Genomic DNA, 13,026 nt, shown 5'->3' with positions numbered 1-13,026 from the left:
GCTGTGTGTCATCCGCATAGCAGTGAAAGTTAACATTATGTTTTCGAATGACATCCCCAAGAGGTAAAATATATAGTGAAAACAATAGTGGTCCTAAAACGGAACCTTGAGGAACACCGAAATTTACGGTTGATTTGTCAGAGGACAAACCATTCACAGAGGATTCTGTCTTTCCGACAGATAAGATCTAAACCAGGCCAGAACTTGTCCGTGTAGACCAATTTGGGTTTCCGCTCCGTTTGGTCGGACGGCCAGCTCTAGGAAGAGTCTTGGTGGTTCCAAACTTCTTCCATTTCAGGATGATGGAGGCCACTGTGTTCTTGGGGACCTTCAATGCTGCAGAACTGTTTTGGTACCCTTCCCCAGATCTGTGTCTCGGCACAATCCTGTCTCTGAGCTCTACTGACAATTCCTTTGACCTCATGGTTTGGTTTTTGCTCTGACATGCACTGTCAACTGTGGGACCTTATATAGACAGGTGCGTGCCTTTCCAAATCATGTCCAATCAATTGAATTTACCACAGGTAGACTCCAATGAAGTTGTATAAACATCTCAAGGATGATCAATGGAAGCAGAATGCACCTGAGCTACATTTTGAGTCTCATAGCAAAGGGTCTGAATGCTTCTGTAAATAAGGTATCTGTTTTTTATTTTTAATATATTTGCAAAACATTTTAACAAACCTGCTTTCCCTTTGTCATTATGGGGTATTGTGTGTAAATTGATGAGGAAAAACATTTATTTAATCCATTTTAGAATAAGGCTGTAACATTGTAACATAACAAAATGTGGAAAAAGTCAAGGGGTCTGAATACTTTGCAAATGCACTGTATATATACAGTATCAGTCAAAGGTTTGGACACACCGACTCATTCCAGTTTATTTTTTATTTTTACTATTTTATACATTGTAGAATAATAGTGAAGACATCAACACTATGAAATAACACATATGGAATCATGTAGTAACCAAAAACATGTGAAACAAATCCAAATATATTTTATATTTGAGATTCTCCAAAGTAGCCACCCTTTGCCTTGATGACAGCTTTGGACACTTTTGGCATTCTCTCAACCAGCTTCATGAGGTAGTCACCTGGAATACATTTCAACAAGGCACACCTGTTAATAAACAGTTCATTTATGGATTTTCTTTGCTTCTTAATGCATTTGAGCCAATCAGTTGTGTTGTGACAGGGTAGGGGTGGTATACAGAAGATAGCCCTATTTAGTAAAAGACCAAGTACATATTATGGCAAGAACAGCTCAAATAAGCATAGAAACGAAAGTCCATCATTACTTTAAGACATGAGGGTCAGTCAATCAGGAAAATTTCAAGAACTTTGAAAGTTTCTTCAAGTGCAGTCGCAAAAACCATCAAGCGCTGTGATGAAACTGGCTCTCATGAGGACCGCCACAGGAAAGGAAGACCCAGAGTTACCTTTGCTGCAGAGGATAAGTTCATTAGAGTTACCTGCATCTCGGATTGCAGGCCAAATAATATAAATATTGCCAAGAGTGTGCAAAGCTGTCATCAATGCAAAGGGTGGCTACTTTGAAGAATGTCAAATATAAAATATATTTGGATTTGTTTAAAACTTTTTGGGTTACAACATGATTCCATATGTGTTATTTCATAGTTTTGATGTTTTCACTATTATTCTACACGGTATCATGTAATGATAGGTGTGTCCAAACATTTGACTGGTACTGTATATGTGTGAATTCGGAAAGTATTTAGACCCCTTGACTTTTTCCACATTTTGTTACATTACAGCATTATTTAAAAATAGATTGATGACATTTGTATTTAATCTACACACACCCCATAATGACAGTAAAAACATGTTTTTAGAAATTGTATTTACTGTACATAAGTATTCAGACCCTTTGCTATGAGAATAAAAATTGAGCTCAGGTGCATCCTGTTTCCATTGACCATCCTTAAGATGTTTCTACAACTTGATTGGAGACCACCTGTGGTAAATTCAATTGATTGGACATGATTTGGAAAGGTACACACCTGTTTATATAAAGGTCCCGCAGTTGACAGTCCATGTCATAGCAAAAATCAAGTCATGAGGTCGAAGGAAGTGTCCGTAGAGCTCCCGAGACAGGATTGTGTCGAGGCACAGATCTAGGGAAGGGTACAAAAATGTTCTGCAGCATTGAAGGTCCCCAAGAACACAGTGGCCTCCATCATGCTCAAATTGAAGAAGTTAGGAACCACCAAGATTCTTCCTAGAGCTTGCCGCCCAGCCAAACTGAGCAATCGGGGGAAAAGGGCCTTGCTCAGGGAGGTGACCAAGAACACGATTGTCACTCTGACAGAGCTCCAGAGTTCCTCTGAGGAGATGTGAGAACCTTCCAATAGGACAACCATCTCTGCAGCACTCCACCAATCAGGCCTGGTAGAGTAGAGTGGCAGGACGGAAGCCACTCCTCAGTAAAAGGCTCATGACAGCCCGCTTGGAGTCTGCCAAAAGGCACCTAGACACTCAGAGAAATAAGATTAACTGGTCTGATGAAACCCTTTGGTTGAACCCTTTGGCCTGAATGCCAAGCGTCATGTCTGGAGGAAACCTGTCACCATCCCTACGGTAAAGCATGGTGGTGGCAGCATCATGCTGTGGTGATGTTATTCAGTGGCAGGGACTGGGAGACTAGTCAGGATCGAGGGAAAGATGAACAGGGCAAAGTACAGAGAGATCCTTGTTGAATACCTGCCCCAGAGCGCTCAGGACCTCAGACTGGGGCGAAGGTTCACCTTCCAATAGGACAACGACCCTAAGCACACAGCCAAGACAACGCAGGAGTGGCTTCGCGACAAGTCTCRGAATGTCCTTGAGTAGCCCAGCCAGAGCCCGAACTTGAAGCCGATCGAACATCTCTGGAGAGACCTGGAAATAGCTGTGCAGCAACGCTCCCCATCCAACCTGACAGAGCTTGAGTTGATCCGCAGAGAATGGGAGAAACTCCCCAAATACAGGTGTGCTAAGCTTGTAGCGTCATATCCAAGAAGACTCAAGGCTGTAGTCAATGCCAAAGGTACTTCAACAAAGTACTGAAAAGTACTGAGGAAAGGCTCTGTATACTTATGTAAATTTGATATTTCCGTTTTTTTGTTGTTGAATAAATTGGCAAAATAATTAAAAACCTGTTTTTGCTTTGTCATTATTTGGTATTTTGTGTAGATTGATGAGTGGAAAAACAATTTAATCAATTTTAGAATAAGGCTGTAAAGTAACAAGGGGTCTGAATAATTTTCGAATGCACTGTATATATTTGAACATAGCATCCTGCAAATAACCAGCAGAGGGTGACTCCATTTTCACATTCACACTGTTGGTTATGCTTACAAATGGGATCATAGCTATAAAAGTAGCAGAGATCTCACCCTTGAACTTTGATATGCTCAGAGTATATTATGTTAAACAATATATTTAAAAAAAATACTTTTTCTAAATGTTGATTTTTCTATATTCATAAATGAATGTAAAACTTTAAAAAAAACTTWAAAAAAWATCTAAATACTACTCATCGTACAGAGCAAGCGGTAAAGCTTCTTATGACACCAATATTTACTTTTTAGCACCTATAGATGAAGCTCTATGGAGTCTTAAAGGAGGCCTGGGTGAGGACAAAATGTAATAAATATGCCAACTTTGATCAATTATTTCTCATATGTTTTTAGATACAAATCTCAAATATATATCGACAATCCTTTGCCAAAAAGACTATTCAATAGTTTAAATTTCGTGAAATTTTCCAAAATCATGGTCTTTATTTTTGTCTGGGTTTTGCGAGGAATAACTCATTAGTGGATATTTTAGATTAAAAAAAGAAACTTTGGATAAAATCCACCATGAGTAGTCTAACTTATGTTGACATAGTAATGAAATGATAGCAAGCACAGTGTTTTTGTCATTTTTTCTAATGTAGGCCTCTGGACACACTATACAGAATTGGCCTCTGTTGAATAAGTGGGAGTGAAAATGCACTATGGAGGGAGAAAGTAGGGTAGCCTACATCTTTCATGTTACTATATATGGGCAAATTAATGACAAAACATCTCAGAACTTCACAAGTTTCAAGTTATTATTCAACAGATGGGTAATTTTTTCACTACCTTACATTCAAAATGATTTCACTTGTCCAATCGACAGATAGGCTCTGTGGACAGTTTTCAACTAACTGGAACTATTCTTAACATCGTTTAAATTCATAGTCTCTAGGCCTATAGACAGTCCCCAAATTATCTCCAAATGTAACAGAATGAAGCAGCCGTGATTTATTGCTAAAACAAACTCTCAACTCTATTCCGCAACTTTGTGGCGTTGAGTTGTAACTATTTAAACATTTTCATAATTGTTACACCCTGCCATCAATAGTTTCAGTCGTTTGAGAGATTGTTTTGTAATCACGAAACTGTCCRAAACCCCTCTCGCGCAGGAGCTCATGAATAATTCATGAACAACTGCTGACACAGGCGTCGTAAAAAAGTTGAGTTAAACTTTGGGACGGGAGTGAAGTTCGGGCAGCACCAACAAGAGCTATCGAACTGGCCGAGGCAAAGAGAAAGTACAGTTCTTATTACTTTTCTAATGTAAGGATACATTTTAGTGTTTTTTTTTATCTAACTCTTTCAGAATTGTTTTAACGCGAGTTTGACGGCAGCAAGGTGATAACTATTTTTGTCCACACAGAGGAGGGTTTATGAACGTTTCAAGAGAGCTCAAGGTTTGATATCTCTCTTCGCCTCGAAACGTTTTCGTTGTATATTTTCTGTATTGCGTTGTAACTTTTCTACTAAGCCAAAATGAGCAACCCACTGCAGCCAATGCCAGGACAACAAGTTATCCATGTCGCTCAGGACCCTGATACGGATCTTGAGGCGCTTTTTGATTCGGTTATGAACCCGAAACCCAGTTCATGGAGGAAAAAAATGTTACCCGAGTCTTTTTTCAAGGAGCCAGATTCTGGATCTCACTCCCGACAATCGAGCACTGATTCGGGCAGCCACCCGCCCAGGCTCACCGTACAACACGTACGGTCACATTCCTCGCCCGCGTCCTTACAGCTCGGATTGGGAGCCAATCCAACTCCAAGCCCAGTACAACACTCGCACATCCGGCACCAGTCTTTCGATGTTGCCGAAGAGTTGCCCCTGCCTCCTGGATGGGAGATGGCCTACACGTCAACTGGACAGAAGTACTTTCTCAAGTAAGGTTTTTTTTATTATACAGAAAACACACAAATGTCCCCAGTCCCTTTAAAAAACAAAACACCAGGTTCAGTCAGTGCAAGCCTCACTTCAGATAACTTTGGTTCATCTCAAGTGATGGGCCTAAATGGGTTGTGGAAAATAAGTGTAATTTCAGTGTAAATCCCAACAACAATAGTTTTGGATCACTGTGCGGAACAAGTGGCCCCTTTGAGCGCTGTGCGGCCAGTTTGACTGTCTTTGTTTGGCGCTGTCAGCTAAGACCCTATAATGCCACCACTTATGCCGCGTTCAAAACAACTGGGAACTCGGAAATCTCCCACTTACGACTTCAGTCCGTTCAAAACAACTGGGAACTCGATCATCCAACTCGGAATTCAAACTCGGCCTCTTTCTAGAGGTCTGACTTTCCGACCTGAAGATCACGATGTCATGATTAGACCTCGTATTTTTCAGAGTTCCCAATTGTTTTGAATGCGGCATTGTTCACACAAGTCGAACCCAATAGCCTCAAATATTTTGCGTGAGCCGCAGCCTACCTGTCTGTGCTTGCAGTGAACACTGTCAAATTTTTCATGCAGGCTGGAAGGTTAATCTCATTGCTAGAATTAGTCAGTGTGTTGTGCTAGACCTATATAATAATATAAACAAACACCTGGCCCTAGTAAACTTTAGTGAAGTATCTCCTTGTGCAATGTGATCACAGACCACCTCTAGTGTATTGTGCAACAGCAGTGAAGTTGTCTTTGGTTTCGTTCTCTGAGCCCCAGCCGGTTAAACCACAATGGCTGTAGTGTTTCTAATCCTCACCCATGCACAGGGATAAATCATATTTTATTTGTCACATGCGCCAAATACTACAAGTGTAGACTTTACTGTAAAATGCTTACTTATCATCTCTTTCCCAACAATGCAAAGTAAGAAATTAGCGTAGAAATAAAGGAAATGGTAACACAATAAAATAGAAATAATGACACTATATACAAGGGGTACCGGTACCGAGTCAATGTGCTGGGGTACGAGGTAATATGTACATGTAGGTAGAGGAAAAAGTGACTTGGCAATCAGGATAGATAATAAACACAGTAGCAGCACCGTGTGTGAAAGTATGTGTGTTTGTGTGTGATATCAATACGTGTGTGTGTGTGTGTTGGAGAGTCCAGTGAGTGTGCTTAGAGCTCGTGCAAATAAAAAATGGGTCAATGCAAATAGTCAGGGTAGCCATTTGATTATCTGTTCAGTCTTATGGCTTGGGGGTAAAAGCTGTTCAGGAGCATTTTGGTCCCAGACCGGTACCGGTTGCCATGCGGTAGCTGAGAGAACAGTCGATGACTTGGGGGGCTGGAGTCTTCGACAATTTTTAGGGCCTTCCTCTGACACCGCCTGGTATAGAGGTCCTGGATGGCAGGGAGCTCGGCCACAGTGATGTACTGGGCTYTATGCCACTCCCCTCTGTAAGCACCTTACGATCCGATGCCAAGGAGTTTCCATACCAAGCAGTGATGCAGCCAGTCAAGATGCTCTCAATGGTGCAGCTGTATAGCTTTTTGAGGATCTGGGGACCCATGCAAAATCTTTTCAGCCTCCTGAGGGGGATGAGGCATTGTCGTGCCCTCTTCACGACTGTGTTGATGTGTTTGGACCATGACAGGTACTTAGTGATGTGGACACAGATGAACTTGAAGCTCTCGACCCGCTCCACTACAACCGTCTGTGAATGGGGGCGTGCTCCGCCCTCCGTTTCTTGTAGTCCACGATCACCTCCTTTCCTTTGTTTTGCTGACACTGAGGGAGAAGTTGTTGGCCTGGCACCACACTGCCAGGTCTCAGACCTCCTCCCTATAGGCTGTTTCATCGTAATCAGTGATCAGGCCTACCACCGTTGTGTTGTCTGCAAACTTTGATTTATTTAACCTTTATTTAACTAGGCAAGTCAGTTAAGAACAAATTCTTATTTACCCACGAACTAACCCGGATGACCCTGGGCCAATTGTGCGCTGCCCTATGGGATTCCCAATCACGGCCGGTTGTGATATAGCCTGGAATCGTACCAGGGTCTATAGTGATGCCTCTAGCACTGAGATGCAGTGCCTTAGAACGCTGCGCCACTCGGGAGCCCACACTTAATGGTGGTGTTGGAGTAGTGCACGACCAAGCAGTCGTGGGTGAACAGGGAGTACAGGAAGGGACTAGGCATGCACCCCTGAGGGGCCCCCGTGTGTAGTTGCTTACCCTTATTACCTGGGGTTGTAGAGTAATGCTTGTGTTACTACTGCACTGTTGGACTGTTGGAGCTAGGTTCTAACAATTCACAACAATACACACARCTCAATGTAAAATAATGGAATTAAGAAATATATAAATATTAGGACAGGTTACCTGGGCGTTCTTGGGCACAAGGACAATGGTGGTCTGCTTGAAACATGTTACATATTACGGACTGGGTCAGGGAGAGGTTGAAAATATCAGTCAAGACACTTGCCAGCTGGTCAGCACGTACTCTGAGTATGTGTCCTGGTAGTCCGTCTGGCCCTGCTGCCTTGTGAATGTTAACCTGTTTCAAGGTCATACTCAAATTGGCTATGGAGAGCATGATCAGACAGTCGCCCAGAATAGCTGGAGCACTCATTCAAGGTTCAGTTTAGCTAGCCTCGAAGGTAGTATAGAAGGCATTTAGCTTGTCTGGTAGGCTCGCGTCACTGGGTAACTTGCGGCTGGGTTTCCCTTTGTAATCCTTGATAGTTTGCAAGCGCTGCCACATCCTACGAGCGTCAGAGCTGTTGTAGTAGGGTTCAATCTTAGTCCTGACGCTTTGCCTGTTTGATGGTTCATCTGAGGGCGGAGCCAGATTTCTTATAAATGTCTGGATTAGTGTCCTGCTCCTTGAAATTAGCAGCTCTAGCCTTTAGCTCAGTGTGGATGTTGCCTGTAATACATTGCTTCTGGTGGTGATATGTACGTCCGGTCACTGTGGGGACGACATCGTAGATGCACTTATTAATAACTGATATGGTAAATTCCTCAATGCCATCAGATGAATCCTGGAACATATTCCAGTCTGTGCTAGCAAACCAGTCCTTTAGCTGAGCAGCCGCTTCATTGGCCCACTTCCGTATTGAGCACGTCACTGGTACTTCCTGTTTGAGTTTTTGCTTGTAAGCGGGAATCGGAAGGATAGAGTTATGGTCAGATTTGTCAAATGGAGGGCGAAGGAGAGCTTTGTTTGCGTCTCTGTGTGTGGAATAAAAGTGATATAGAGTTTTTGTTTTTCCTCCTCCAGTTGCACAGGTGACATGCTGGTAGAAATGAGGTAAGACCGATTTGGGCCTGGTTCGGAATGTGCAGTATGTAATTCGCCTCAGTGTCATTGAAGTAGAAATCCACATCGAGGTTAGTGATCGCTGTTCTGATGTCCAGAAGCTCTTTTCGGTCATAGGAAATCATGGCAGAAACATTATGTACAAAAAAAGTTAGGATCAGATAGAAAAAAAAACAAAAAAGGCATAATTGGTCAGGAGCCCGTAAAACAGCTGCTATTCCCTCCAGCGCCCTCTTTTCAGAATAAGTGACCTTTCACCTCTCACTTTAGCACATGCCCAAGGTATACTGATACGAAATGTGTGTGTTTGACAATATCAATGTGAGGCTCTGTTTTGTAACCTGTTTCAAACACACACACACACACACCTGTGATCCCTGTTCTTGTTCACCTTCATAAGAAAGGGATTACCTCTGAAAATAAAAATGACAAACTAAATAAAAAGTGATTACCTTATCAGTGCAGAGCCTTCCTCTGCTGGCTCATACCTCTACTGCTGGAGACAGTCAGTCTTAATGCAAATGAGTGTTGTGACTCTTGACTCTGTGGAACAAGATGACCAGGCCATTCTTCCCTGCCCCAGGGGTCACCATGGCTATCTGACTAGGCAGAGGTTAGGGCTGTGTGGTAGGGGTCAGCTTAGCAGGGTGTCCTCTATAGGGGCAGCAATTATAGAAGGTGTGAACACACCCTGATCTCCACAAAGTCTCACTGCAGCAGAGGCCTCTCTGCTAAAACATACTCACTTTATACACTTCTTATTTCATTTGTATTTTTTTTTTACACACTTACCTAGATCTGTTCCTGGATTACTCTATTTAACAGTATCAACAGCCCATCAAGACATTAGCCTGATGTTCATTGTCTCCAAGAGTAATCCATATCAGTTCAACATTAGCTTAAACGCCAGTTGACCAGGTGAAATAATGAATAACAATACAGAGGGGGTGTTTTTCCCAGGAAACAGGCAGGCTGAAATGTAAACACATAGTGTGAGATGATGAGAGAAGCAGAGGGACATGGCTGGTCTGTACTGCCTGGCTCTATGGCTGGCTGGCTGTATGCTGACCCTCAGGAGAACTAGCCACGTCAGGAGAACAACCACGGAACAGACAGAACACTGATCAGTAGGTCTGGCTGTTCATTAGCTAGATAACTTTCCACAGAAAAGGGAGAGGGGGTTGGCTCTGCTTGCATGTGACGATTTTGTAATGGGAGAAAAACAGAGAGGGGAGGAGAGACTGAGAGATGGGAAAGAGCGAGAGGGGGTGGACAAGTGGGAGGGAGAGAACGAGAGAAATAGAAGGGTGTGAGAGTGGAAGGAGAACAAGTGGGAGTGAGAGGCAGGGAAAGAGTTTGAGGGGAGGGATGGAAAGACGGAGCGGCTGAGGCTGTTCTTTGTGAGCTCTCTTGTTGGCACCTGTGGAGAGGAGGAAAGGAAAGGAAAGGGAGGGAACGACTGCAGTCTAACCCCAGGCTCAAGGAGGTGTCTCCTCTCCCTCTCCTTTCTCTGGTTCCCGGCCGGGGGAGAGAACATGCCTGCTCATGCAGAGGTTTTCACAGTTGGCTCTGTCACCACCAACAAAGCTGGGAGCCCCGGCCTCACCGCACCCTGCAATTAACTAGGCAGGAAAACAAAGTCTGCCTGCTCGTCCCGAAGCTACTGGATCTTTTTAGTTTCACTCTGAGCTCTTTGTTAAGGATGCCACTGCTGCTCCATCATGTCTCCTGTCCTGTCTGCCTTTTAAAACCCTTTAAGGCATTCGTTTTTTCAGAACRTTTTCTTTGTTCTATTGCAGAATTTTACTGTACAGTTGAATGTTCCAAAAAAGGATGGGATACACTGTGTGTACTACTCAAATGAAAAATAATAGGGTTAAGGCCTTTATGGCTTTAGAGTCCTGACATTTTTTTGAGTCCTGTGGTAACACCTGGTAATAGGTCAGACATGTAGAGCTGGGACAATAAACCGAAAATTACTGACATCGACATTGCCTTCCTCTCACCAAAGCATTTTGCATAAGTCTGTAATTTTCTGTGATTATGCGACACAACGTTCATGTAGATTGTACTTAAACCATTATTTACTAAAACCATTACAATAATAGTCGATGCGTTATGTTGATTCCTGCTAAAAAAAGTAAATGCCTGTCCCTGTTTTGCTGTCAGCTGTTGTGTGAGCGAGCCACTTACTCCCTCTCCCCACTGTGTACATGGAGGGAGATATGCATTCAGAGAAGCACAAGCATATGTGACCTACCATCTCATACAATGTAGTTGGAGGAAACAAGTAATGCTGCTTTAAAAGTTCATAAATGTATAATCCCATTTAGGAGKAAAAGGCATTCAAARATTTTGCTGTGATTTTCACACTTGCTCTACATTAATCGAATCCTTGGGAAACATAGAGAAAAGGAATACTTTCACCAAATTTCCAAAATGGATTCTCTGAACATTATCTCACCAAGTTACCCCATTAGGCAAACCATTTACAGTATTAAATAGCCTATTGTTGTATAATAAAGTACCACTCCCATTGAACAGATCAAATCAAAGTTTATTTGTCACGTGCGCCGAATAGAACAGGTGTAGAAGACCTTACAGTGAAATGCCTACTTACAGGCTCTAACCAATAGTGCAAAAAAGGTGATAGGTGAACAATAGGTAAGTAAAGAAATAAAACAGTAAAAAGACAGGCTATATACAGTAGCGAGGCTACATACAGACACCGGTTAGTCAGGCTGATTGAGGTAGTATGTAGATATGGTTAAAGTGACTATGCATATATGATAAACAGAGAGTAGCAGCAGCGTAAAAAGAGGGTTTGGGAGGCACACAATGCAAATAGTCCGGGTAGCCATTTGATTACCTGTTCAGGAGTCTTATGGCTTGGGGGTAAAAACTGTTGAGAAGCCTTTTTGTCCTAGACTTGGCACTCCGGTACCGCTTGCCATGCGGTAGTAGAGAGAACAGTCTATGACTGGGGTGTCTGGAGTCTTTGACAATTTTTAGGGCCTTCCTCTGACACCGCCTGGTGTGGAGTTCCTGGATGGCAGGCAGCTTAGCACCAGTGATGTACTGGGCCATACGCACTACCCTCTGTAGTGCCTTGCGGTCAGAGGCCAAGCAATTGCCTACCAGGCAGTGATGCATCTAGTCAGGGTGCTCTCGATGTTGCAGCTGTAGAACCTTTTGAGGATCTCAGGACCCATGCCAAATCTTTTTAGTTTCTTGAGGGGGAATAGGATTTGTCGTGCCTTCTTCACGACTGTCTTGGTGTGTTTGGACCATGACAGGTACTTAGTGATGTGGACACAGATGAACTTGAAGCTCTCGACCCGCTCCACTACAACCGTCTGTGAATGGGGGCYTGCTCCGCCCTCCGTTTCTTGTAGTCCGCAATCATCTCCTTAGCCTTGGTTACATTGAGGGATAGGTTGTTATTCTGGCACCACACGGCCAGGTCTCTGACCTCCTCCCTATAGGCTGTCTTGTTGTTATCGGTGATCAGGTCTACCACTGTTGTGTCATCTGCAAACTTAATGCCAGTGTTGGAGTCGTGCCTGGCCATGCAGTCGTGGGTGAACAGGGAGTACAGGAGGGGTCTGAGCACGCACCCCTGTGGAGCTCCAGTGTTGAGGATCAGCGTGGCAGATGTGTTGCTACCTACCCTCACCACCTGGGGGCGGCCCGTCAGGAAGTCCAGGATCCAGTTGCAGAGGGAGGTGTTGAGTCCCAGGATCCTTAGCTTAGTGATGAGCTTTGAGGGTACTATGGTGTTGAACGCTGAGCTGTAGTCAATGAATAGCATTCTCACATAAGTGTTCCTTTTGTCCAGGTGGGAAAGGGCAGTGTGGAGTGCAATAGAGATTGCGTCATCTGTGGATCTGTTTGGATGGTATGCAAATTGGAGTGGGTTTAGGGTTTCTGGGATAATGGTGTTGAAGTGAGCAATTACCAGCCTTTCAAAGCACTTCATGGCTACGGACGTGAGTGCTACGGGTCTGTAGTCACTTAGGCAGGTTGCCTTTGTGTTCTTGGGCACAGGGACTATGGTGGTCAGCTTGAAACATGTTGGTATTACAGACTCAATCAGGGACATGTTGAAAATGTCAGTGAAGACACCTGCCAGTTGGTCAGCACATGCCCAGAGCACACGTCCTGGTAATCCATTTGGCCTCAGTGTTGCTTGCCGCGAAGCGAGTGTAGAAGCTCGCTTCGCGGCTTGATTTAGCTTGATTTAGCTCTTCTGGTAGGCTCGTGTCACTGGGCAGCTCGCAGCTCTGCTTCCCTTTGTAATCTGTAATAGTTTGCAAGCCCTGCCACATAAGACGAGCGTCGGAGCGTGTGTAGTAGGATTCAATCTTAGCCCTGTATTGACGCTTTGCCTGTTTGATGGTTCGTCGCAGGGCATAGAAGGATTTCTTGTAAGCTTCCGGGTTAGAGTCCCCCTCCTTGAAAGCGGCAGCTCTACCCTTTAGCG

The 13,026-nt window shown here is 43.7% G+C and overlaps 1 protein-coding gene across 3 annotated transcripts in view; it reads left to right on the top strand.

Annotated features, from left to right (window-relative positions):
• Window positions 1-4,484: 4,484 nt before the first annotated feature.
• wwtr1 (WW domain containing transcription regulator 1) overlaps window positions 4,485-13,026 on the top strand; it is a 96,788-nt gene continuing 88,246 nt past the window's right edge. For 2 of the 3 annotated variants that reach the window (XM_023998208.2, XM_023998207.2), the window contains exon 1: window positions 4,485-5,223. In XM_023998208.2, coding sequence (XP_023853976.1) covers window positions 4,820-5,223 — 404 coding nt within the window. In that variant the 5' untranslated portion in view covers window positions 4,485-4,819. The remainder of the gene's footprint in view (window positions 5,224-13,026) is intronic. The other variant, XM_023998209.2, reaches the window with a different exon arrangement.

This window comes from Salvelinus sp. IW2-2015, linkage group LG13, assembly GCF_002910315.2.
Source record: "Salvelinus sp. IW2-2015 linkage group LG13, ASM291031v2, whole genome shotgun sequence".
Lineage (NCBI taxonomy): Eukaryota > Metazoa > Chordata > Actinopteri > Salmoniformes > Salmonidae > Salvelinus > Salvelinus sp. IW2-2015.
The sequence above is the reverse complement of the archived record's forward strand: the minus strand, read 5'-3'. Positions and strand labels throughout refer to the sequence as shown.